Raw genomic sequence first — 27,189 nt, 5'->3', positions numbered from 1 at the left:
GAACTACATTAACTGTGACACTTGCTTTCAGATTTTTTTGTTTTTGTATTTTTGGCTTTTGTTTGCTTGTTTGTTTGTTTGTTTTTTGTTTTTGGGGGGTTTTTTGGAGACAGATTCTCATTCTGTTGCCCAGGCTGGTGTGCAGTGGCGCAATCTCGGCTTGCCGCAGCCTCTGCCTCCCGTGTTCAAGCAATTCTCCTGCCTCAGCCTCCTGAGTACCTGGGACTACAGGCGCCCGCCACCGCGCCCAGCTAAGTGTTGTATTTATAGCAAAGATGCGGTTTCACTGTGTTGGCCAGGGTGGTGTCACACTCCTCACCTCGTGATCCGCCCACCTGGGCCACCCAAAGAACTGCGATTACAGGCCTGAGCCACTGCACCCAGGTGCTTTCAGGTGTTTTTAAACCGAGACAATTACCACAAAATAATCAGGAAGGAGTCTTTATTTATGGGTTTGAACTTCAGTTGAATCCACAGTTGCTCCAATATGAAAACACATGAAATCTACTTGGTCGAGTGGCCAGGTCTATTGACAGCATGCTTCACTCTTCCTTGTCTCCTTTCTCCCTCTCCCCTCTTTCCTTACTCCTTAAAATTTCCTTTCCCTATTTTATTTTGTATTTCTTATACCTCTTCCTTGGGCGCTACTAGACAAGGTGAGGAATTTCATTCTTGGTTCTCAAAGTTAAAGGCTTTGCAATGCTGGTGAACTATTAACCTGACTACCACTCTCAGAATGTTAGGTGAAGAATCTCATCAGGTTGCTTTTATAACCCCTGAATTTCTGCACATTGAAATGAGGATGTTGACGTAGAAAAACACAAAGAAAACGAAGGTCGATTATTTCCTGGTATCAAGTAATTTTGGGTTTTTTGTTTGTTTCAGACTGAGTCTCGCTCTATCACCCAGGCTGGAGTGCAGTGACACGATTTTGGCTCACTGCGCCCTCCCCCTCCTGGGTTCAAGCAATTCTCCTGCCTCAGCCTCCCCAATAGCTGGGATTACAGGCACCCGCCACCACATCGGCTAATTTTTTCATATTTTTAGTAGAGACAGGGTTTCACTATGTTGGCCAGGCTGGTCTTGAACTCCTTGTCTCAGGCGATCTGCCTGCCTCGGCCTCCCAAAGTGCTGGGATTACAGGTGTGAGCCACCACACCTGGTCTTCAAGTAGTATTTTTATAATTGTTACAGCCATAGTAATAAGAATTTGTTATTATTAACTCCCATTGGTTGAATGCCTCTGTGCCATACGTTGTGCTAGATGTTTTCTATATTTGTTTTTAACATTCACAAAACTTAAAGTGAGTGAACAGATTCAGAGAGGTTAATTAATTTGCACAGATTCACAGAACCAAAGGTAACAGAGCCAGTATTGTTTAGCCACAAAATCATATCCTTTCCACTTCAACATCATTTAAACTTCCCATTCCAAGTAAGGAAGAGATGTAAGAAGACTTGAAACAAAGACATTGCTAAGTCTCAAGCTCTTCTAATGCTTCCAAGAAAGACAGTTTTGTATATTTCCCTTCTCCACACATTCAAGAAAAGGCCATTGAACTTTTCAGGGTTATGACTTTGCAGTATTTTCAAATGAGCCTCTTTATATCATATTTCTGTATGATTTGTCTCAGAAAAAGTAAGCACCTACTATGGTCTGAAAGTTGGCATCTCCCATCCCCAACTTTTTATGTTGAAACGTAACCCCTAAGATGATATAGGGGAGGTGATTAGATCATGAGGACAGAGCCTTCATGAATAGGGTTAGTGCCCCTATTAAAGAGACCCTGGAGAGCTGCCTCATCCCTTCCATTATGTGAGAACACAGCTGGAAGGTGTCATTTATTATGGAAAGGGTTCTCACCAGATACCAGATCAGCTGGCACCTTGATCTTGGACTTCCCAGTCTCCAAAACTATGAGAAATAAATATTTGTTTCTTATAAGCCATACAGTTTATGGTATTCATTATAGCAGCCCAAATGAACTAACACAACACCATTTATAAATATTGTACCTGATATGCCGAAAATTTTCTGGAAACTTTTAATTTTCCTCTTGTAACTTAAAGGTGAAGGATAAAGATCATATATGTCAACATTTGCTTTACATTCAAACATCTTAGATTATTTAATATTAGTAAATACAGATTAAATAAAACTCTGATAAATGCAAACTCTCATAATCAACTAGTCACTTCCTTCCCTTCCTAACTTCACCTGGGAGAAGTTTCCAGGGCATTCAGGATCCCCCAAGTGAAACCCCCTCACTTTGTCTCTTCTTCTCCTTCTCTTCTTGAGTTTTAAGGCCAACTACAGTGTCAGTTGCATAGCTCAGCATTCAGAGACTCAGAGAAGGCAGCTTACCTGTCCTGTAGTCCATTTAGGTGGTTTATGACAAATAAAGCAGTACTGCCCAGTTTTTATTTGCTGTCAGCTAGGGACAGGATTCTGGTCAACTAATAGCATGGTAGAAAAAACCCAGTAGGTAGCTCAAAAAATAATTGTTCTAGGGGCATGTGGCACGAAAATGAAAAGTCTGCTAGACAAGTAATTTTGAAGTCATAGTTTTCACCTACAGAAAACAAATTATCACATGCAAATGGCATTTGCTAATCAGTTATTACCCTGCGAGTCCTGCAAGTGGCAGTGGAAAGATCTCCTGCTGGAAGCTAACCATTAGTTGGAGCCAGAATTATGTGACTCTGAATTTAATAAAACTTTAATTTCTATACTTCTCATGATCTCTGACCTATCCCAAATTATCGAGGCTTTACAAAAAGCAGAGGCCTGTCCTACGTATCAGCTTTCTGAGATTTCTGAAAAAGATCTTTGTGCTTCTCTCACCGAAAATGATGCTCCATCGACCCTTCATAGCTGAAGTTCCTGCACCTTGATCCAGTGTTACAAAGAAGGCTTTGAACAAAGGGGATAACACCACGGCTGGGCAGATCTCGGGGCTGCAAATAACCTAGAAATAGATGCGAAGAAGAAATAAGTCCACATACCTACTACCAGAAATGGAATTCCTGTTGAGTTGAAATTGTAATATAATATATTGTTATATTATTAACCTTGCTGTTAATTTAAAGAAGATCTAAGGACTCAGACAAAAAAAATCAAACAAAATGAAACATCTTCATATCTAACACCTTTCTTCCAGGGTCAGTATGCATGTTTCAAGGCAGAATGGCTCTGAGCAGCCATAGCTACAGGATTTACGAGCTTCCCCATTGACCGAGTGGAAATACCTCTCATGCACAGCCAAGCTTCCAGACACAGCTATCTATGAACAAGCTGTGAGAAGGAAGAATAAAAAGGATGCTTCTTCCCATCTCATATAAAAATGTAGGAGTTTTTAGTTTTAGCAAAAACTTCAAGATTAATGCCAGTTGAATTCTTAATGCTTAAATATAGTTGTTAAATATTGGGTAACACAAAAAAAGTCTTTCTACACAGAATAGGACTTTTCAGGACAAACGTCACTAGAAAATAGCCACCTCTGTGGATAACTTGCTGTTTACACATCCCCAACCATATCCTTCCTTCACACCACCATCACCATCATCACCATCATCACTATTTTCCTGATCATCATCTCCATCATTATTACTATCATCTTTATTACCATCAAGATCACCACTATTGTCATCACCATCATCACTATCGCCTTCATCATCATTACTATTATCTCTATTATTATCACCATCATCACTATCATCTCTATCATCATCATCTCCATCATCATCACCTTCATTACTATCATCTCTATCATCACCATCACCACTATCATCATCTTCATCACCATTATAACTATCATCACCATCATCATTTCTATCATCATCATCACCATCATCTCCATCATCACCATCTTCACCATCATCATCATATCATCAGCATCATTATTTTCTCACCACCATCATCATCACCATCAACATTACTATCAATATCATGCTGGTAAACTATGCAATGCATCTCCCACTTATACTTCTTCTACTCTTTCTATATTTGTAATGGCTATTTACCTATTCCCAAACTGTGTTAGTTTTAATTAGAAGAATAAATCTGTGTGCTAGATTGAGTGAACCTGTGTAAATATCATTCTTAAAAGACAAAACCTAAATTGTGGTTTATTGACATGTACTCCAGATATGTTGTTATTGTCATAATGAAACCCTACCTATTTGTTTTACTCAGCATTCAGAGTTTATAAAACACAAGAAAGAGTGCTATGAGTTTTTTTCTCCAAAGATTAATTCAAAAAGCATATAAAAAGTAAAACTTACAAATATCTCTGTATCTGGGAGGTTCTTGAAAACGAAGTACTGTCAGAATTATAAACAGGATACAAGGCCAGAAGAATTCAGCAAGGAAAAGGACCTAGAAAAATTTTTTAAAAAAACAATACCACTTGAATAAATTGTAAAATATTACAATATTTTCATCTATTGAAGGAGGTCATTGTAATCCCTGCTTTGTGTCTCAGAACAGTCATTTGGGACAGGATCCCACAGAAAAGGCCTAGTTTATTTATCATTGCATCCAGATCTGTGACTGTGTCATCTTCTTGTTCTTCTCCCATCAGACCCAGCTTTGCTTCTTTCCTTTTTCTGCACACTTTTATTTATTGCAGAACTTATAACATTAGAGAAATTAAAGAAATAAATAACTTCACCCATATTTCCCATACTTCAATATAGCAACTATTTTTATTTTTCTAATTTCTTTAATGTTTCTGACTTTTTTACCCAAATAGATATTTTGCTGGCTTTGGTGGTAGCATCCACTTCTCATTTTCCTTCTTTTTATGCATATTTTTCAATATTGCCTCATGAGGTTTATAACTATCAGCTTACTTGTTGCATAAAATTCTTACCTAATGAATACACCATAATTCACACATTCCTCTATTAAAGAACATTTTGTGTATAAATAATATTTCATTTGAATTGTCTTAAAATTAGAATAAACTCCTAAAACTAAGATTACTGGAGTAAAATCTCTTGACACAGACTACAAAAGAGCTACTCGAAATGATTGCAATAATTTGTACAACCTTAAATTTTCAAAGTTAAAAGAAAATGAACTGCCATTGACACATGGAATTTAATCATTTGAGGAAAAAATCACCAACTATAAGGTATAGCTCAAAAAATTAATAGAAAAGCCTCAATTATCATAAAATTAATTTTACTGTCATCGTTCTTTACTTGTTTTATGGTGGATACTCTTGTACTGAATTCAGATGACATCATTTTACAAATGCAAAAGTTTATAGCCAGACAAAAAATAGGCAAGCTATTGAATAAATGCACAAACAGAAACCTAAAAATCTGCAAGTTAAGAATGCTCCATCAAACACCAAAGAGGATGTCTTACTGTTTCAGATTCCCAGTTATAATGTTTTGAACTAACATGAACTTCTGGTCACTTTGGTTTCTTCATTCTTTGAACTGCCGTGGTCATATCCCATTGCAGTAATCCTTCTCTGTAAGCAGATCTAAATGTGACCAGATGAGTGGCCTAAAGCCATCAAGACAAAACACAGGTGGAAAAGAGTTTTTCCATCCCTGGTGTAATTAAAGAAGAAAAGAAATCACCCTCTTTGGCCGAGCATGGTGACTCACACCAGTAATCCCAACACTTTGGAAGGCTGAGGCAGACGGACCACTTGAGGTCAGGAGTTCAAGACCAGCCTGGCCAACATGGTGAAATCCCATCTCTACCAAAAAAAAAAAAAAATTAGCCAGGAGTGGTGGCACACACCTGTAATTCCAGCTACTCGGGAAGCTGATACAGGAGAATCGCTTGAACTCGGGAGGTGAAGGTTGTAGTGAGTCAAGATCGCAACACACTGCATGCCAGTCTGGCAACAGAGTGGGACTCCATCTCAAAAAAAAATTAAAAATTAAAAATAAATCACCATCTTTGAAATAATCCATGAGAAGGTATTTCTTGTGCCAAAAAGTGCATCATGATTAAAAAGTTCTCTGACACAGTCCTGAAACCCAGTTTCACACATTCTGATAACAAAGAAAATGCCTGCAGATTGCCCTCTGGTTCAAGGGACCACAATTAAACTATAAAGAAAGGTCAAGGACACTCAGGAAATAACTATTTATTTAAGTCATTTTGGTCATTCTCTGTAACAAATTAATAAGTTACAGGAGTATTGGGGTAGAGAGGTGGTGGGGGAAGATTCTATCATTAATTCTGACTGAATATACATAAGCAAAATAAAAAATATACCTCATATTAAATGATAACTTGATAGCATTAAGAAGAATAAACACATAATTTTCTTGGTTTTTTATTCTTTTTCATTTTTAATAACATATGATAGCTATTTTTAAGACAAGCAGTTATAAAGAAAACAGAAAATGGTTTATAGACCCAAGACTCATATAACTTTTGACATTATAAATATGTAAACAAACATATGTATGGTTGAGAAATTTTAAAAGAACACAAAAATTACAACCACTCTCCTATAGGATAAACTATCTATTTACAAAATACATGTATATGTGTTATGTGTTAGAACCAATTTTCCACAACAGCACTTATAGTTCCACCTCCTTACTTTTAACGACTACATAATATTCCACTGTAGGATTTTATTTATTTAACCAATCACTTCATCATGAAAATTTGCATGTTTTTCTCTTTGGGGCCAGTGATATCATGAGGTTTTTCTTTTTGTTTTTTTTTTTTTTTTTTTTTATCAATTAGGGTGGTATTTACTCAGAAAAGAATCATTTCTGCTTGACATTGAAAACTCTCTTAGGAGTATTTCTAAATGTTTTACATTACATGACACTATTAAAATATTACAACTAGGAAAATTTTGCTCAAATTTGCAACAGTTTTCTTGAAAAGGTAAAGGCCATCAAAGTCAGACACATGTGTAGCATGCATTTTGGTCCAAAACCATCAAATATATTACTCTATTATAGTTGATTACAGATAACAGAACAGCAACATACTAAAACCAATGCACATTATGAAATCAAGTAGACGCAATTCAGTGAATCCCAACTTTTAACTTCATGAGGTTTTATTTTACATATTTGGCAGACTTTTGTAAGTATATCCATGAGGTACCATTGCTAAATGGGATTACTGCACTAAAGTGTATATGATTTTTAATGTGGATTTTTAATTTGGATGGATATAACCAAAATGCCCTCCTTAAAAACTAAACCAATTATCATTTACTCTGATTACACTTTCAATAACACCTAGGATTAACAAACTTAATTTTTTGTCAAGCTGATATGCAAAAACATACTGATAACTTTAATTACTAAGATCAAGCATTTTTCATAATTTAAGCATATAATAATTCCTTGCCTATTAATTCTTTGTTCTTCCAGTTTCCTATTTTTCTATTAAGTTGTTCTTTATTTTTACTGACTTAAAAATCATCCTTTTCTATTTAGTTGTTTAGTTAAAGAATTCAGCCTTTTCATGGCTTATAGTATTACAAATATTTTCTCCAATTTTGTATTTGCTTTTTTATTGTCTAAATCTTTCATGCCATTAATTTATCAATCTATTATTTATAGTATCTGGATGTTGCTCCCTTCACACCAAGACAATATCATTTAAAGGACCCTGCCAAAGCCAAATTAAAATAGTCAGTAGCAACTCTAAAATCACAAGCATTTATCAGTCCAGTCTTAAAAATCAACAGTCTCTCGTTTCAAATGAAAATAATATTGGAAGAAAATCTTATCGTTGAGATCTCTAAGGATCTTGAAATAATAACAGAATTCCAATTAAACCTAAAAAACAATATCTCAGAGTGTTTTATTTACAAGCTGGTCACTGGCCCTTCTGAAAAGCACAAGTGAAAAAATATCTTTCATTGTTCTGAGTCTGAAGTTGCTCCATTCAAGAGAAAAGCAGCCAGACACCAGTTCTGCCGCGTCATTTTCCATTGTGCGTGAGTGAATCACCCTTTCATAAGACTATTTCTCTCCAGGGGTGCAAAGGCAGCCTTCCCTTTCTCATCACATTTTTATGTGACGTTTTTCTTCTTATGTATCATTATTATCCTTGAATCTTGCTTAACATTTTGAATCCTATCCCTGTTAAATAGGAATGCTGTCTGATTAATGCTAGGATTTCGCCGTATCTCCCACATCTCAGACCGTCCAGTGCTGACTTCTTAACACCAGGAAGTGACCCAAGCAGAAGCAGAAACTGGCACTTCTGCTATCCAAATGGCACTGACGCCGACGCTGCCACAGTCTCTCCTCTCAAGAAAAATAACCGTCTGGTAAACCTATTAGCAGTTAACAAAATAATGCCCCCCACTACCAAACCACCACAAAGCCCTCCTACTCTTCCAGAAGAGAAGCTCCCGCCAGCAGAGTGTGGAAGTGCTCAGTCCTGTACCCGGGCGCTTCCCATCCGCAAGGCACTTCTCACCATGAATTTCGTGGACGCGCAGATCCCTGTTCCACTCCCATTCCTCTCACCCTGTGGCCGGAGCATGAATATAAACCTTTCCATGGTTCCATCAACACAGCTGAGCCACAGTGGCATTTGGGAAGACATTAGCAATACATACAGCTGAACATGTACACAAAAAGGACTTCTGCATAAAAGGATACATTGAAACTTCCTCACAGACTTTTTCTTCTTTCAGACAAAATGGGTGGGGTGGGGGAGAGAAAAGAAAATAAATTAGAGGAGGCAGGAATAAACTTGTATTTGCCTAACACAAAAAAACTACCAGAACGTAAAAAAAAAAAAAAAAAAAAAAAAGTTTCTAGAGCAGATTAGATAAGCTTACCATGCCTCAACCTGGACTCAGTTGACAATCTCTAAAGATATAACAAAGTCCCCTCACAATCCTGGTAACTATCCCCAATACCCATCCATGGAGATGAGCACCCCAAAGGAGTCTCCTTATCTCCTGCTTCTGATAGACGAGTTGGAAAAACTGCTACTGAGAATGATCAAATAAACATGGAAAGTGAACAATGAGGTTGACTCTTGGGGAAGCCTCCAGGACTACATACAAAATGTGAGAAGAATCCAAAGCTGGAGAGCAATTTCCACAACTAGATGAACTGAACATGACATAAAATGTTTAACAATTTTTTAAAGGAGAGTAGAGAGCCCAACTGGTCTAATAAAGGTTGTATTGCATCTCAGATGATTTCCCTCACTCTTCTCCCTGGCCCTCCTGACCATTTGCAATATTCTCCTTCCATAGATGATTAGAGCACACAGGATATGCTCAGGGATCACACTAGATATTGAAGGAGAAATAAAACTCGTCCCAGATTTATTGAAAAGAGAGTCAAGAACAAATATAATACCTGGGCTGAACTCCCCAAGCATGGGTGGCAATAAAACAAAGTGCACAACTCCTATCTAAACATTAGGAAGGAAAGAAACCAACAAAAACAGATAAAGCAAACCAAATAAAGTTATAAAGCTTGCCTGGCTAAGAAACAACTCAAACAAAATGAAGAATTTCTTTACAAGTGCCTCATTAAGAAGAACACTTTAATAAGGACAAATATTCAGAATACAAGGGCTCAAAAAAAGATATAAACAAATGAGTGAAAAAAGAGATTGTGGATCTAAGGAAAAAAAGCAAAAAAAAAAAAAATCACTGTAGAATGTTAAGTGATTTAGAAACCATAAAAAGAAAATACATACTAGTTAAATTTCAATTTTTGGACAAGAAACAGCTTACAATAACAGCAATGAATTTTAAAAACCTTTTAAAGGCAAAAATATTAAGACACAAAAGCTAATATATTTGAAAAACAAAGACTATACAACATAAGGAAAATTGGCATCCCCAAAGTAAACAATCCAACAAATGGAACAAAATAATTTTTGAGGTTATTCCTCAAAGATATAAGATAGGAGAATTTCCCTGAAATAGAGAAGATTTCATCTGCAGAATGAAAGAGAATACTGTATTTCAGAAAAAAAAGACAAGCCATAGTTAAACTATGGCCATTAAACTTCAAGCTATTGAACTTCAAAAATAAAGACTACCACAGGTGTCTCAACAGATAAAAAAAAAAAAAAAAAAAAGGCAACTCACTAACAATAGGAGAAAAAAATCAGTCTGGCCTTAAACATATCAAAATATTCCACATTAGATGCGAATGCATCAATATTTACAAAAGTAGGATTAAAAAAATGACAACCAGCCAAATGGCCTTTAAACAACAAATTTTGCAAATACATATGTATATATATATTTGTGATATATATAGAGAGAGAAGCATTGATATATTCGATTTCAAAAAAATGCTATATGCTATTTAGAATGGATACAATTAAAATATAAGGACATAGAATTGTTAAAAATAAAGAGATGAAAAAGATATAGTAGGCAAATATTAAACAAATTAGTTATGTTAATATCACACAAAGATTTTTAAGACAAGGAATGCTGTTATCCTTGTCAATATATAAGAATATCAATCAATGATTGAGAGGATTAATACATAACAAAAAGATTGATACCAAAAAACTATAATAAGGTTATGCATGTGTATACTTAATAATTTAACCTCAAAATATATAGCACAACAATTGCACTATATTACAATATTATATTACAGGAAGAAAATTCTGAATTTACTATCATAGGAGGAGAATCCAATACCTACCTCACAATAACGGTCTACAATAGCAAGTATTAATCAAAAAAGATGTTTTTAAATAACATATGATTTGTATTATCAACAAAAGATAAAGCATCTGGGGGAAAATTTTAACTAAAGTATGTGCAATTATTTCATAAAGAAAATTATAAAACTTTATTGAAAGACAGCAAAGAGAAGCTAAATATATGAACAGATGAATATCATTACTGCATTAAAAAATCTCCATACCGGCTGGGCACAGAGCCTCACACCTGTAATCCAGCACTTTGGGAGGCCGAGGCGGGCAGATCACCTGAGGTTGGGAGTTCAAGATCAGCCTGACCAACATGGAGAAACCCCATCTCTACTAAAAATACAAAATTAGCCGGGCGTGGTAGTGCATGCCTGTAATCCCAGCTACTCAGGAGGCTGAGGCAGTAGAATCGCTTGAACCCAGGAGGCGGAGGTTGCAGTGAGCCAAGATTGCGCCATTCTGCGGCAACCTGGGCAACAAGAGCGAAACTCTATCTCAAAAACAAAACAAACTCCGTACCTTAAAAATGTTAATCCTACCCAGATTGATCTATAGGCTCGATGCAATTCTAATGGAATTCCAAAAGGTTTTTGTTTGTTTTATTTGTTTTGATTTTGCTGCTGTTATCGTACTTAATGAGCTGATTCTAGAATGTACTTGGGAGAACAATGATCAAAAATACCCAAGACAATTTTCATCAACAGGTTGAAAGAACTTGTCCTTTCATATAAGAAAGCTACGTAAAATAATAGTAATTAAAACACTATGCTATTAGTTTCTTAACAAGCAAAGTAACCTATGAAACAGCCTAGGAATAGAGCTGTGCATATTTGGAAATTTGACATACGAGAAAGGTGGTTGACAAATCAAAGGGACAATAATTTCTTCTGCAACAAATTGTGCTATAAAACTTGTTATTCTGAGAGTAGAGATGGAGGAGGCAGGGATAGATTAGGTCTTTTTCATCATCACATACAAAACTCTAAACGTGAAAAAAAAAAACTTCCAACCTGGGCAACATGGAGAAACCCCATCTCTACAAAAAATAAAAAAATTATCCAGGCATGATGGTGTGTCCTTATAGTTCCAGCTACTTGGGAGGCTGAGGCAGGAGGATTGCTTGAGCCCAAGGAGTTGAGGCTACAGTGAGCTGTGTTCTCACCGATGCACCCTGCCTGGATGACAAAGTGAGATCCTGTCTCAATAAAAAGTAAAAGAAACTTTCTTTTTATTTTTTTGAGATAATCTTGCTCTGTCACCCGGGCTGCCATGCAGTGGTGCAATCTCAGCTCACTGCAACCTCTACCTCCCAGGTTCAAGCAATTCTTCTGCTTCACTCTCTCAAGTAGCTGAGATTACAGGCCTGCGCCACCATGTCTCTCAAATTTTTGTAGTTTTAGTAGAGATGGGGTTTCACCACGTTGGCCAGGCTGGTCTTGAACTCCTAACCTCAAGTGATCTGCCCTCCTCAGCCTCCCAAAGTGCTGGGATTACAGATGTGAGCCACCGCACCCAGCCAAAAGTAAAAGAAACTTTTAAAAAATGTTCAGAAGAAAACATACAGTTTTCTTTATGTTTTGTTTATGCTTAAATAAGACACAAAAATCATAAACAAAAGAAACAAGCTATTTACAAATTTAAAATCTCTGTTCTTCAGAAAAGCCATTTGAAGAGTGGATAGACCAACCATAGACTTAGAACGATCCATTTCAACATATATAATTGACAATGAAGTGTCTGTAATACCTACAAATGCCTACAAATCAATGAGTAGGAAATGATAGAATCAAACACAGTTAAAAGAAATGATCAGACAGGAGCAAAATATGAACACCTTATATGATGCTCAGTTTCAGTAGTACTCAAGCAGATGCAAATTAAACCCCAATGAGATCATCATTTTACACCCACCAATTCGGGAAAATGTAAAAAGTCTGACAATACTCATTGTCAGTGACCATATGGATAAACAGGAACTTTGGACAGCAATTTGACAATATTAGTAAGCTAAACCCAATAATTCAATAACTATGTAGTAAATTGAACCATATTAATTTTGTTAGATTAGACTGGTTTCAACCTTAAGAAAACCATATGATTTAACCAAATACACAGTTGTTAAGAAGGAATTATACACGTGAACCATGCGGTATGCTCAACACTCAAAATTGTTTACACAGCATTCATCATTTTTGTGAAAGAAAAAAAAAATTGGAAGCATGCAAAACCCATCAATGGGAGAATAGATCAATAAACTGTGGTGTACTAAAACAATAAATATAAGTGTTTTCACTCATTCATTCATTCGGAATTGTGTACCACGTCAGGCACTGTTACAGTGACTGGGGAAATAGCAGTGAACCAACATGACCTAGTTTCTGTCCAGAGGATAGAATGAATGTCCTTGTGATACTAAATGAAGCAGAGCCATACACAACTCCTGAATGAGGCTTTCCTGGGAATTCAGGCGTGAAGACCAAGCCCTATCCTTAAGTAGTTCGTCCACATAACCATGGAGCATTTGCAAGCACTTGCTCATTCATTATTTCATCCTCACAACAACCAGTGAGATAGGTAATACTGTCCCAGTTTTACATCTTGCATGTCATAAAGTTATTATTTCGTGCAATATCTTGGAACTAATTTGTGATGGTACCTGGACAGAAGCTCAGGCCCACAGATTAAATATGTAATTTTCCATCTGTCTTGAACAAACAATTTCCAAACTGAGTTTAAATACATTTTTAAATCCTCCAAGTGACTCATGCGGTATGTTGATTTGGTTGCAACTAAAAACCACAAAGAATAAAACGCTTAGGTACAAAAATAAAATTGTAAATGAATAAGAAAGAAAGAGAGCCTTTCAAAGGGAGGAGCTAGCCAGAAGATCTCATTGTCTGAGAGAAGAGGAAAACACCCTAAGTTTAGAATATCAAGGAAGCTAAAGTAAAGCACATAATTAGTCTGTTGCCCTTGTCTCTGGAAACAAAGGGCTTTGAAGGAAGCATGAAATTCTATTGTGTCTCTTTGGGGCATTTGGGGCCTCTAGATGCCAACCTCTCAAAAGAGGGGACTTTCCCAGGTGTATTTTGAAGTTCTTATTGTTAAGCACTGCAGGAAAACACAGTTCAGTGTTCACACAAGGGGTTCCAACAAAGCACAAGTCAAAGCTAAGAGAGAGTCCAAGTGCCAAATAGCAACTATAGTTAGTTGATCTGCCTAGATCCTTTACACTTAGGAGTCGAGGCTTCCAAACATCTCTCCATCAAAGTCCAAAATTCCTTCCCCAAGTAAACTTTTTGCAAACCTTTTAGTTAGTTGGATACTGATAGAAAGAAATAAACCAATTTTTTCTTCCTTCTCTCTTTTTTTGTGAGAAGTAGGGCTGTTTTTTGGCTTTCTATTGAAAAATAATTGCTTTTCTTTCAATGTGCATTCAATGAACATTTATTTAGCACTTTCTCAAACATTGAGCTAGAGACTTTGGCATTATAAAGATGAATGAGGAATAATTTCTCCACTCAAATACTCAAAGGAGACACACAAATAATCAAAATGAAGTATGAACACTGAAAGGAGATGCATATTGGTACAACCTTTCAGGAAGTCAAGTAAGCAAGATGTTTTAAAATTGTGAGATGTGCATGCTCTTCGACCCAAAGATTCTCATTTGAGAGATTTTTCATGAGGAAACAATTGGGAAAGTATCTAAAATAGGTATAAAAGAGTTATTTTAATATTGTTTCAACTGCAAAAAAATTAGAAATTAAGCATCAGTCGTTAGGGTATTGATATAGCCTTTTCAGCTAAACACAACTATTTTTAATGGAGCTAAATATATATATTTATGGACATTTTTTGAATCCACAATTATTATGGTCGAGTTAGAATGTTTGCACTAGTGACTTAGGACATAGTGCTTTTTCTGCCATGGCTGAGTGCAGGTACTCTATGGAAAGCTACAGCCACAAGGAAACTAGCAGGGAGGTAGGTATACAGGACATCAAGTGGTATACTCCTTCCACTGGCACCCTGGAGTCAGCCAAGAAGACTCCAGGGAATGAGGAAAGAGGAATGGTGAGAGGATGCTCTCATCCCAAGCTCCTATTTATATTTAAATGGAAATATAACCAAAATACCAATGGAATAAATTATTAAGTCAAAATGTCTCTAAAATATAATTGGTAAGTAAACATGTTTTTAAAAACAAATATTTCCTAAGAAGAAAGAAGAGCTATGAAAAATTCTAATGCTACAAAATATTAGAACATAGGATGACATTTCAGTGCTTTAAAAAATATAAAATTGGCGCAAAACAGAAGTGTAAATACATGCAGAGGCATGGGGAGTCCAAAAAGAAGCCCTACTACTTTTATTTTATAACAAAATGACCTTTTATGTACAAGGAGGTAAGAAAGAGTGATTTAACAATGACATTAGGCTATTTGAATGGAGACTTAAAAAATAAATAAATTAAAACATTATACAACTCAAAAGTAAATGAAAGTGTAAAAAAGGATCAATTTAATTTTAGTAAAACAAAAAGAGAGCAGAAAATTGATCAAAGCTATGGATGAATGAAGTATAATTTCAGCAGTTTTGAAATTACAAAAGACATATTTCAAAGAAAATGAAAAGATGATATTTCAAGATATACGAATTTTCAAGTCTGAACAATAAAAATAAGAAAAAAAGAGGATAACTAAATAAAGAAATACTTGTCATGCACGTAATCACCAGGCTTCTAATGACACAATTGGAAAGAACTCGATGGGCAAGTTATATAAGGAAAAAATAGAGAAAAAAGTTAATTCTTACACTAATTCCTTAAAATAGAAAACCAAGTAAGCCTTAATACATGTACTCAGTTTGCAAGCACAGACCACACTGAGTCAAGGACAATACAACACTGAATGCATCGACTGGCTTTACATGAACTGTGCATCCCTTCTGAGCAGACGCCAGTCAACAGATGGCATGAACCCAAAAAGGGTTAGTAATTTGAGTTCCCTTTGGGTTTAGCCATATTACTACTTAGAATCTGGGGTTTTTTGTTTGTTGGTTTTGTTTTGTTGGTGGTGGGTTTTGTTGGTTTGTTTGTTTCATTTCATTTCGTTTTGTTTGAGATGAGGTCTCACTCTGTCACCCAAGCTGGAGAGCTGTAGGGGGATCGTGACTCACCACAACCTAGAACTCCTGGGCTGAAGCGATCCTCCTGCTTCATCCTCTCTAGTAACTGAGAATACAAGCGTGTGCCACCACACCTGGCTTAGAATTTATTAAGAGATGTCCAGCATCGGCTGGGCATGGTGGCTCACGCCTGTAATTCCAGCACTTTGGGAGGCCGAGGCAGATGGATCACCTGGGGTCAGGAGTTCGAGACCAGCCTGGCCAGCATGGTGAAACCCCATCTCTACTAAAAATACAAAACAAACAAAAAACATAGCCAGGCATGGTGGCTGGCACCTGTAATCCCAGCTACTCAGGAGGCTGAGGCAGGAAAGTTGCTTGAACCCAGGAGGTGGAGGTTGCAGTGAGCTGAGATGGCGCCATTGCACTCCAGCCTGGGTGACAAGAGAGAAAGTCCATCTCAAAAAAAAAAAAAAAAAAAAAAATGTCCAGCATCAATATAATGTGATGTATCAAAAGAGTAGTATGTTAGGATAATTGAGTTACACCAGAAACAAGGAAACCCCACAACAGAAGCAGTAAGGGCAGCACCTAACCCCACCTGGAATTTGGGATTCACACCACCCATGCCAATGTGTGTTGTAGACACGGAGTTCAAGGCTGTGCTGGAGACAGCACCAAGGCTGTGCTGTGGCAATACCTCTAGTAGTTGCTGACATCCCCAGCATGTGCAAGAGTGTTTCCTAATTCTCATAGTTTGGTGGCATTTGTTCCTAGTTCACCTGCTCCAATCTTCATCAGATAAATTCAGAGTGCTGTATTGGTGTTGTTTACTCGAGGAACCTGTCCAGAAGGGCCATGGGCTCAGGCATCAGATAAAATCGAGTCTCAGCACAGCTCTGCTGCTTCCCCTCAAATGGGCTTGTGCAAGTTAACCATTCTTCCTGGCTCATTTTCTGCAGCTGTGAAATGGGAGTAAGAAGTTCTGTCATGCAGGGTGTGGGAAATCGGACTGATATCCTGGTCTCAAGTGCATGATGATTGTTGGCAGGGAAAAAGAGCATACTCTGACAGCATCTGGCTCAGCTGATGTGACAAAGTGGAGAAGGAGAGAGTGTGCTCTCAGGGCCTGCCGGGATCACAGCACAGCGCTATTTTAGCTTCCATTTGGGATCTTTTGTAGCAGCCCCCGTGAGCTGACACTCAGACGTCATTCCGTGGGTCCGGAACAGGGCACCGTACCTCCTGGCTGCTTCCCTCTCATCCCTAAGGAATGGTTATTTTCCAAGTAGGTGGGCACAAGAACACACAGGTTCAATTCTCCCAGGAGCTCCAACTTCAAACCTGGAGGATGACAGGTGCTGTCTGGCCAGGACAGCCCCGGAATCAGGTAGGACCAGGCACAGGTACTAACCCTCAGGGGACCCCTCTGGCGTAGCCAACAGCAGGCAGCTGGGGAGGATTAAATCATCCCCGACAGGAATGAAGCAGAGAGAGGAGAGGACATTCACTGACCTCGGGCAAGGTTTCCTTGAAGGGAGCCCCCAGAGTTCCAAATCGAAAAAAGAAATGTGCCTTTCACAAGGACCAGCTCCCCAATAAACAGCCTCAGCCTCCAATACAATCTCATAAAAACATGGCTTAAGGCTGCCTTTGCCTCTGGTCTCTCACATTATTGTTACTGTGAGGGTTTTGTTGTTGTTTGTTGTTTTTAAAACCTTTCCTGTAATTGAAAAACCCAGGCCTATCTGGGCCAAAGTAAATAACTATGCCAGGGAACTTCAGGCTTTCCAAGGAGACCTGCATTCACAAGTAAGAAGGAAAAGCCTCTTGGGAAAGTAAGTCTTTGCTTTATTATTATTATTATTATTATTATTATTATTATTTATTTTTGGTTTTCATTTTGCACAGAAGCCACGTAAATCCATCATCCTAAATAAAATCTCCCAAACCTAGCTTTTTGATGATCTTGTCATTTTCTCTCCAATATGCTGGTAACAATTTCAGCAAAAGAGTAACCTAGAAAGAATTATTTTCTCTTTTCAGCCTAACAGTCAAATTGGTAAATGAGGAACTGGATGGCTTGTCTTTGAAATCCAGTCAGTTTTCCATACCTTTAGAACACTGGATAATCTCACATTCTTTTTTTCTCATTTTATTTTATTTTATTTATTTTTACTTTTTTTTATTTTTTTTTTTTTTATTTTATTTATTTATTTTTTTTTTTTTTGAGACGGAGTCTCGCTCTGTCGCCCAGGTTGGAGTACAGTGGCCAGATCTCAGCTCACTGCAAGCTCCGCCTCCTGGGTTTACGCCATTCTCCTGTCTCAGCCTCCCAAGTAGCTGGGACTACAGGCACCCGCCACCATGCCCGGCTAGTTTTTTGTGGTTTTTTTTAGTAGACATGGGGTTTCACCATGTTAGCCAGGATGGTCTTGATCTCCTGACCTCGTGATCCGCCCTCCTCAGCCTCCCAAAGTACTGGGATTACAGGCATGTGCCACCACGCCCGGCCACTTTTTTTATTTTTTTGAGACAGAGTCTCACTCTGTCACCTAGGCTGAAGTGGACTGGTGCGATCTTGGCTCACTGCAGCCTCTGCCCCCAGATTCAAATGATTCTCCTGCCTCAGCCTCCTCAGTAGCTGGGATTACAGGCACACACCACCATGCAAGGCTAATTTTTGTATTTTTACTAAAGACGGGGTTTCACCATGTTGGCCAAGCTGGTCTCAAACTCCCAACCACAGGTGATCTGCTCACCTCGGCCTTCCAAAGAGCTGGGATTACAGGTGTGAGCCACCACGCCCAGCCACTATTCTCACATTCTTAAACTCAGACAACAATGCAGGACAAAAGAGATGCTCACTGCACAGCCAGACTCTTAATGATACGCTGAGACGCTTTCACTGTGCAAGGAGTTCCCTCACCGCCCTTCAAAGTTGTGTTTTTATATTTGGTTGTTTATTCAATCACTAGTGCTTTGAGAGAGGGTGTAGGAGGAAAATAAAGCTAAAATTAAAGGTTTAGAAGCAAATTAAGATCAATTGAAATTAAAGAAAAGGCACTGCTGATACCATGGTCATGAATGGGGAAAACCAGACCAACCAACCCCAAACAGCTTAGTAGAGGCCAGCCCATGCTAAAAGAAATATATAAAGGGAGGTTTGCTTTTCATTAATTCGATTTCTGAACTGCTTTTCCTAGATCACTGCTCTTAGTAAACCTGAGAAACACTCAAATGGCCCTCAGTGGCCTTGCAGTGAGGCAATTTCCTACCAGGGTCCAGTGCAAGGCAAGTCCTGAAGGCCAGGGCAGCCCAGGCCAAGCCCCAAGATCCCACGGGCTCCCGATTTAATGACAAGTAGGAAGATCATCAACTTTATCTTCTCATCTAGCCAAACAGAAGTGGAATTACTCTACATTTTATTAAAGAGCCCTCAGTGAGAGCTTCGAGTTATCAGGAGTTCCACTGCACCTGCACTGCTGTATGACTGCAGCCAGAGAGGAAGAAGCCATCTTGTCAGTTATCCATGTGGCCTAATCACAAGAAATGTGTCACTTCTGTGTAAGTGCTGGAAACGAGAATAGTTCAAGGGCTCCCACACCACCTGAGGACCCTCTCGCCTCTCACTGCCAATCTTGTTCCGCAGTGCTGGAGTCTGCAGCTGAGTGGGTTTGTATATGGAGCGCCCCTGGGTGTGGGCCGCTGCTGAGAAATGGAGCAGTAAGTGCACTGGCTCGCAGGTGGCTGCTCAGCAGCACCCCAGCGCCACTTCTGACCCGCAGCTAGTGAGGATGCCCTCAAGACTAGTTAGTTCAAGACTTTTTCCAACCTGACTATGGGAGAGATCAGGCACCTCACCTTTTACCTTCTGGCATCTGCTGATTCCCTTAGTTAATCCTTATAGCAAATTTGACAACAAATAGTTGATGAGCTATAACATGTAACTATGCAAAATCAGCAAAAATCCAACCTCTAAAACATGTCCAAAAGAAATAAGAGCTACTTTATGTTTTGTTTTTCTAAGACCACCAGAGCGGGTACAAAAGAACCAGCGACTAGGCAAGGGTAGGAGCAAAACTGCAAGTTTATTTTGGTCACCTAAGGTGTGGGGAAGAGGTCTGTCGGCCTCCGGCAAAGAAGGCCGACAGAGCCCCCCGGTGGGGCTCTCGGAGGGAGTTCCCACAGTCCTGACATCCCGACAGGAGTGGAGGACTGAGGAAGGCCGCGCGTGGCGTGCCTCCAGAGCGGCTTTTCTAGGAGTGGGAGGGCAATAGGCAGAGCACGGGAGTGTCAGGGGGCGTTCCACAGGTGCGACCAGGTAAATCTTAGTCTCTTCAGATTGACATCACCTGGCGCATGCCTAGTTGGTCTGCACCTTCCCGGGTCGCCGGCTGGATTTTCGCGCGCGCGGGAAAAGTTGGGGGGGGGGGATGAAGAACCCGGAAGTGCGCCATCTTGCCTCCGTTCATCCAAACACTTTACTTCTGAGGCTTGATATCTGTACATTTTTTTCAATTTCAGAAAAATACAGAAACTGTAGCTAGCAGGATTAGTGTTTGCAAAATGAAAGTATTCTTTGTAACACCAAGTTCAGTTTTTAGCACCTGATTTCAGTAATAGACAAAAAACTCAAAGAAATGAGATTATTTTGTTTTAGAAAAGAAAAACACACACACATACACACACAAAAACTCAGGTTTGAAGTAGTTGAAACTTCAGAACATGTTTCTTTACATCTTAAAGGAAAAAAAGTGATTTCCAAGGTAGTGATCTTGGAAAGCTCCCTCCCTAGCCCGAGGGTAGATTGCTAGGAGGTAGATAGGCAGCGGCAGAGCCCAACAGGGATTCAGCCTGGGTTTGGGTGAGCTGACTCAGGTCTCTCTAATGCTAGTGGGAGGGATGGCATTTGAACTCAGACACTCTAATAGGCTTCCGCGTATTCCCCACAGGCCAGCTCAGAGGATGAACCCTGGTGTGACACCATAATTCTTATTCATGACTAAAATAAGAATTTTATCACTGTGACCTTTTAAATCAAGAATGCGGTGCTTCATGTATGGTAGACATCTGGGTATCTATCTCTGGGTTCTGGGGTGTGGTTTCCATGGGCAGAAGGATGTTCCTAGTAAAACTGTGACCAGTGTAGTTTCGTTGTTTCCATTATCCTCTTCCAACCCATAGCTGGGAGAGAATCATGGGTTTTTTAAAACGTTGATGTCCTTGTATTAAACTATGCTTCAACCCTCTTCCACTAGCCCAAGTCTTCAGTAAAATTGGCCAGCCAAACCCAAAATGCTGATATCACTTACAGGATATCAGCTTTCCTTAATGGAGTAAGGGATCAGTGTCCTGTCCAATTGGGTGGGGAGGGAAAGGAGTGAGTAGCAGTCACAGGAGGCAAGATTCAGAACAGAGATCCAAGGTGTCAACAGATGTAGGGTCCTGGAGACAACAACGAATGGTCACTGCTCCATGATTTGAAGGATAGATTAGGGGAAGTGTGCCATCCACAGTACACATGCTACAGGCTCAGCTGCTCTGTTCAATATTAAAACATAGGAGAACCCAAATAGACTGCAGAACTAAGAGCTATCCAAGGAGCTTACACTTGGCTTACATGATTTTCTTGTTGTTGTTGTTGTTGTTGTTGTTATTGTTGTTGTTGTTGTTATTGTTGCTGTTGTTAATTCTTTAAGATAAGAAGTAGCCAGTGAAGGTAGCGGGAGGGAGAGTATAGGGATAGATTTGTTAAAGGATACAAAATTACAGCTAGATAGGAGGAATAAGCTCCAGTGCTCTATATGACTGTAGGATGACTATATGATAACAATGATGTATCATATAGGCCAGGCGCAGTGACTCACGCCTGTAATCCCAGCACTTTGGGAGGCCAAGGCAGGTGGATCACCTAAAGTCAGGAGTTCGAGACCAGCCTGGCCAACACGGTGAAACCCCATCTCTACTAAAAATACAAAAATTTGCTGGGCATGGTGGCACGTGCCTGTAATCCCAGCTATTCGGGAGGCTGAGGCAGGAGAATCGCTTGAACCCAGGAGGCAGAAGTTGCGGTGAGCCAAGATCATGCCATTGCACTCCAGCCTGGGTGACAAGAGCAAAACTCCGTATGAAATAATAATAATAATATATCATATAGCTTCAAATTGCTACAAGGAGAATATTAAATGTCCCCAAAACAAAGAAATAATAAACATTTGACGTGATAGATATACTCATTACCCTGATCTGATCAGCATACATTATTTGTATTGAAACATCACTATGTACCCTATGAATATGTGCAATCATTATCTGTCAATTTAAAAAAATTAAAATTAAAAGAAATAAAAAGTAAAATAAGTAATGAATTACATTGATTTACAGTTAGAATAAAATGTAAAAATTAATAGAAATTCACGTGGAAAAGCATGGCTCGAAGCCACTGAATATTTGACAATGTTGATGGCATTGCACTGGAACTATCCATGGGGACACCCCTGAGGCATTGTCAACTGCTCTCCACCTGCCCAAAAGCAATGTGTCCTTACCTTGACCCAGAATCTGCCCGAGGAAACTTATTCAAGAGAAATAATCCAGGAGAAGGTGTATCCTTTGTGCATAATGATGTTATTCATAACAATAAGAGCTGGAAAGTACCTTAATCTTCAACATAAGGAAATGGTCAAATAATTATGTGTATCCAACTGATTAACTATTATTCAATAAAACCATTAAATAAGAAGACCACACACCAACTTTTAAAATGTTAGGTTTCAATATTAAGTGGGAAAAAAGCTATGACTTTAATTACATAAAAATATTGCATTGTGTATGCCTAAGGATAAGAAAAGATCACAAAAGTAAGTTAATTAGGATAATAAAATTTTAGATGACCTTAAAATGTCTATCTTTTGTTTTAGTGCTGTTTTTATAATAAATAAAAATCAAGAGGAAAAAATAAATGGTATTAAAATAATGGTAAGAAACTATTTTTTCCAAGAATGGTAGAATTTTAACAATCTATAAAGCTAGGTATTAAGTATGATGGGTACTATTTATCCATTATTCTATTTTTTTAAATTTTTGTTTAAATCTATAATAAGATTTTTTTGAAGAAACTATAATCATTAAATAAAATAAAGATTTTTAAAAAGCAAATGTAAAAGCATATGCTGATTTGCTCTTTATGAATGATACAAATTATTAAATTATCACATGTATGCTGACGCTATGGACATCTATTATGCATCAATTATTTTTTTTTAAAAGCTAGAAAAAAAACAGTAAATGTAAAAACAGACAAGTTTCCTTCATCTAACAAGTGGTTGCTGGCTTTACTCAGTAAATAAACATGTATTTGAGGCCATTTATTCACTCAGGCAGTTTGGTTATTCCACAGTTCATGCCAACACCTCACTTCCATAGTTCAAAAACAAAGAATTTACAGATTATCATTGGACAATGGGAGAACGCCGTGAAAAATAGGTCAGTTTACAGACATTTACCCAGAGGGGCTTGCCCTCAATATTTCCACTGTAATAACATTAAGATATGTAAACATATTCACATTTTATCCCCCTGGAGTTCTGTTCTAACCCAATTGTGCAAGCCACACACTGAGAGTTACCCTGTGCCTCCTCCCCTCACAGCCCACAGCTCATGTCCACAGATGTCTGAGGCCACCCATTTCTACCATGTAAGAAAATAGCTCCCATACCAGGTACTGTTGCAATCACGTGTACAAACTCATTTAATACTTACAAACAATTTCATTTTACAGAGAAGAAGACCAAGTTAAGAAATTGCCTGAAAAAGTAAACTAATAAGTGGCAGAACTGGGATGTGAACCCAGTCAGGCAGCTCCAAATTCCATGCATGGAACCACTTGTGTTGTTTCTACTCTGTTGCTATACTAGCCATTGCTCTAATGAATAACCTTGTAAAAATATCACTTCCCATTTGTACAAGGACATCTGTAGGATATATCCCAAGAGGTGGTTTCATTAAATATTTAATTGCATTTTTCGTTGCTTTTGTCTGAACAGACTATAGCTCCTTGTGGGCCGGGAACTCACTTTTCTTGTTCACCCACTATCTGGCACATAACAGAGATGCATAAATGCTTTATTCCTTCCTTCTTTTACTTATTCAACAAATATTTACTGAACATCCATTGTGTGCTAGGCATTGTTCTGGGTGCTGGACAATATATTGGTGAACCAATTGGGGGAAATGCCCAGTTCTCATGAATGTAACATACTAATGTAGGATCCAGAGGCAATTGGCTAATAAGAAAATCTGTGCTGTATTACAAGATGATAAATACTAAAGAAAAGTAAGGCAAAGAAAGGCGGGATGCAGGAGATACCATTTTAAATAAACAGTTATCAAACAAATAAAACCTTCTGATGAGGACGTTTACCTTAGCAGCAAAAGTAATTGTGAAAATTTTTTAAAACTCAAGTGTCCATTAAGGAGGAGTAGGCAGTCTGGCTACCTCGGTCACCGAACTGTTCTGAGGTTGATAAGCATAAAGCGGAAAGAGCAGTGCCTGGGAACCAACTTCCACCTGTAACACTCTTTCATGGGAAGCTAGGCTAATTCCCTAAAACAAACTTGCATGTCACTGAAATGCACTGTTTATAAATGTAAAACTACCTACACAGACACGAACACATTAACAATCGATGAAGAGCGTCTCACTCCTTTATTCCTGAACTTAAAACTTTTGTACAAACTTTCAACTGAGATCATTTTGATCCTGAAGATCACATAAAAAAGAAAACATCTCCTTTAACATGTATTTTATTTCAAGACAGAGAGATAGAATATTCTGGCTCTGAGGATTCAGCAACATGTAATTCAATGTCAATTACTGAATCTCTTCAAACCGAAGCATTTGTCAGCAGAAAAATCCCATAGGTTAACTATAGACCTTAAACTCAGAAATGATGTAGGTAAATTACTACACATCTACTTCTCCTAAAAATGACATTTGTAGGTGTTAATGTTTATATAGTAGCATCAGGAATAAAGTTAATCATAATAATAAGCAATTGATTTCTATTTCATAAAAACATACACTTACAGGATATTTGCTTAAGTACTCACACAAGTTTGATTTGAACAATTCCAATCTGCTTAGAAAACCTTGCTAATGTAATTTAAATATAGTTCTAAGTAGATGCAAATTAACACTAAAGATGTGACCCTACAGGGTAACACAGCGTGGGTGCGTCATGCCCTGCTCTGGTGAGGCACATTGTGCAGTCTTGTGCTTTGGAGTCAGTACCTTTAGCATTCTGTTTATGCATTAAATGCAGCCAATGCTTTGTTCCTTAAACCTGAGAATTCACTGGTCAGTCTTTATAATGAATGCTTAGAACACAAATTATAGTTCAGTTCCACTTGTTTTTTGTTTGCTTGTTTGTTTGTTTTTTAGAATTTTTCTAAATTTGCCCTTTTCTGATAAATTATTCAGCTTTTATTTCATGCTGGTCTTTAAATTGTTCAGTTACTTTGACCCTTGGGACAGGTTTTGATTTAAAATAATCCAACCCTCCCAAATTCCCTGCAGCGTGGGTGTTTGTACCTGCCAGGAGGCAGAGGCAGGCAGACAAGAATAGACCCTGATCTCACTCCAGACCTCACTGGAACCCTATGGAAAACCAAAGCAAGCACTCACCGGGTTCCTGAGTCTGCAGAGCCAATTCTTCCACATCAGGGCTTGGAACTGGCGCCCGGCATGCCCCATGCCTGCTGCTCCCTGCTCTCAGTCAGGAAGCCTGCCTGTTAGGATGGTGCTTATATCTGCTGGGCTCAAGCAAAGGCATGTTGCCTATTAGTCAATTCTAACAAAAGTGAGTGATGCAAGAGAGATTACTGGTGACTGAATAAAACAGGCATCAGATGTCCCCTCTTCTGCATCTGCTGAGAAATCTTTTCACTAGCCGTTCAGTGTTTCGGGAGGGTTGAGTTACAGGAAGCTGCCTTCAGGGACTTTTTTGGGCATACACACATACATACAGAGGGTGCCCTCCCTTTCCAAGAACCCACACAACTGATCTGTGTGACAAGAACTAATGCCCACATTTATCATTTACTTCCCGTTTTTTCTGGATATTAATTAGATGGAATTTTCCATTATTCTTCTGAAGCATTGGTTATTATACTACTTTGCCAGAATATTTCAATTTTGGTGGTCCCATGGCAGAGAGTTTCACAGGAAGGAGATGGAAGCAGTGTAGGTGTCTGGGGGAGTTTGGGGAATGGGTGAATCAAGTTCCACTCTGCTACTGCACCTACACTTCATACTTCTCCTTCACCCATTTCCTCCAAAGGGATCAGGATCTACCTTTCAGATGGTATCAGGTGCAGACGTGACTGGACTTAGCAAGTGGCCTGTGGATTACCTGTGAGTCCTGTTTGATTACTGCACACTTGCACTTTCTAAGTGGCATGATGGATTCAGCTCACCAGCTGGTGGCTCCATAGTCCTGGAAGCCAGGCCCTCTTGAGTTCCTGTTTCCCCCAGTTGTGGTCAGAAGAATTTCAGGCAACGCAGTCTTGTGGTCTTCCATTTCATAAAGCAATTTTCACAAGCTGTGAATGCTCGATAAATGACTTTTGCAATAGTAAACAGGGAATATAGGCTTCAGTAAAGAAATTGACTCAATTATTTTGTAAACTTATTTTTTAAAGGAAGCTTATTTTATTTTATTTTTTGTTACATGACTGGCAGCACTAGAGTGAAGGCCATTACTTAGTAGGATGGGGCCCAGCACCCATACATGGATTTGCCTGATCCCCATACGATGTTCTCCCTTGACCTGTGACTTCTCAAAGGTCTTTGGGGTTGCCTAAGTATTGCTACTCTGGTGCTCTTTGCAGATAACATCTAGAACACCTTACATTACAAGTAATTGTCATAATTTTTAAAAATCTAGTATAAGAGAAAGCCTCCAACCATAAGGTTTTTCTCATTTTATGTTCATAACAGCCAGTTTTTATGCTGCTATGCCAGAATTATGCCAGAGGCATAAAAATTATTTCATCCATTGCTTTCATGGAACAATGCTGTATTAGGGTTTTCAGATAAACAGAACCAATGGGTGATTGATTGACTGATTGATTTATTATAAGGAATAGGTTCACACAATCATGGAGGTGGGCAAGTCCTAAGATCTGCAAGATGAATTAGCAAGTCAGAGACCCAGGGAAGCCAATGATACAGTTCCAGTCCAAGTCCAAAGACCTGAGAACAGGAGAGCCAATAGTGTAGTTGCCATCCAAAGACTGGGAAACTTGAGACCCAGGACAAGCTGGTATTTCCATAAAGTCTGAAGGCAGAAAACAAACAAACAAAAAAAGCCAGTGTCCCAGTATGAAGGCCATCA

General features: G+C 38.6%; 1 protein-coding gene across 1 annotated transcript in view; it reads right to left on the bottom strand.

Annotated features, from left to right (window-relative positions):
• The window catches only part of ABCA13 (ATP binding cassette subfamily A member 13), a 520,700-nt gene extending 495,153 nt beyond the window's left edge, over positions 1–25,547 (bottom strand). Inside the window, exons 1-3 of the mRNA XM_010374424.2 lie at positions 25,479–25,547; positions 4,285–4,378; positions 2,846–2,969 (exon numbers count right to left, since the gene is read on the bottom strand). Of these exons, the coding sequence (XP_010372726.2) occupies positions 2,846–2,969; positions 4,285–4,378; positions 25,479–25,547 (287 nt within the window). The remainder of the gene's footprint in view (positions 1–2,845; positions 2,970–4,284; positions 4,379–25,478) is intronic.
• Positions 25,548–27,189: the final 1,642 nt, after the last annotated feature.

This window comes from Rhinopithecus roxellana, chromosome 6, assembly GCF_007565055.1.
Source record: "Rhinopithecus roxellana isolate Shanxi Qingling chromosome 6, ASM756505v1, whole genome shotgun sequence".
NCBI classification, from domain to species: Eukaryota; Metazoa; Chordata; class Mammalia; order Primates; family Cercopithecidae; genus Rhinopithecus; species Rhinopithecus roxellana.
The sequence above is the reverse complement of the archived record's forward strand: the minus strand, read 5'-3'. Positions and strand labels throughout refer to the sequence as shown.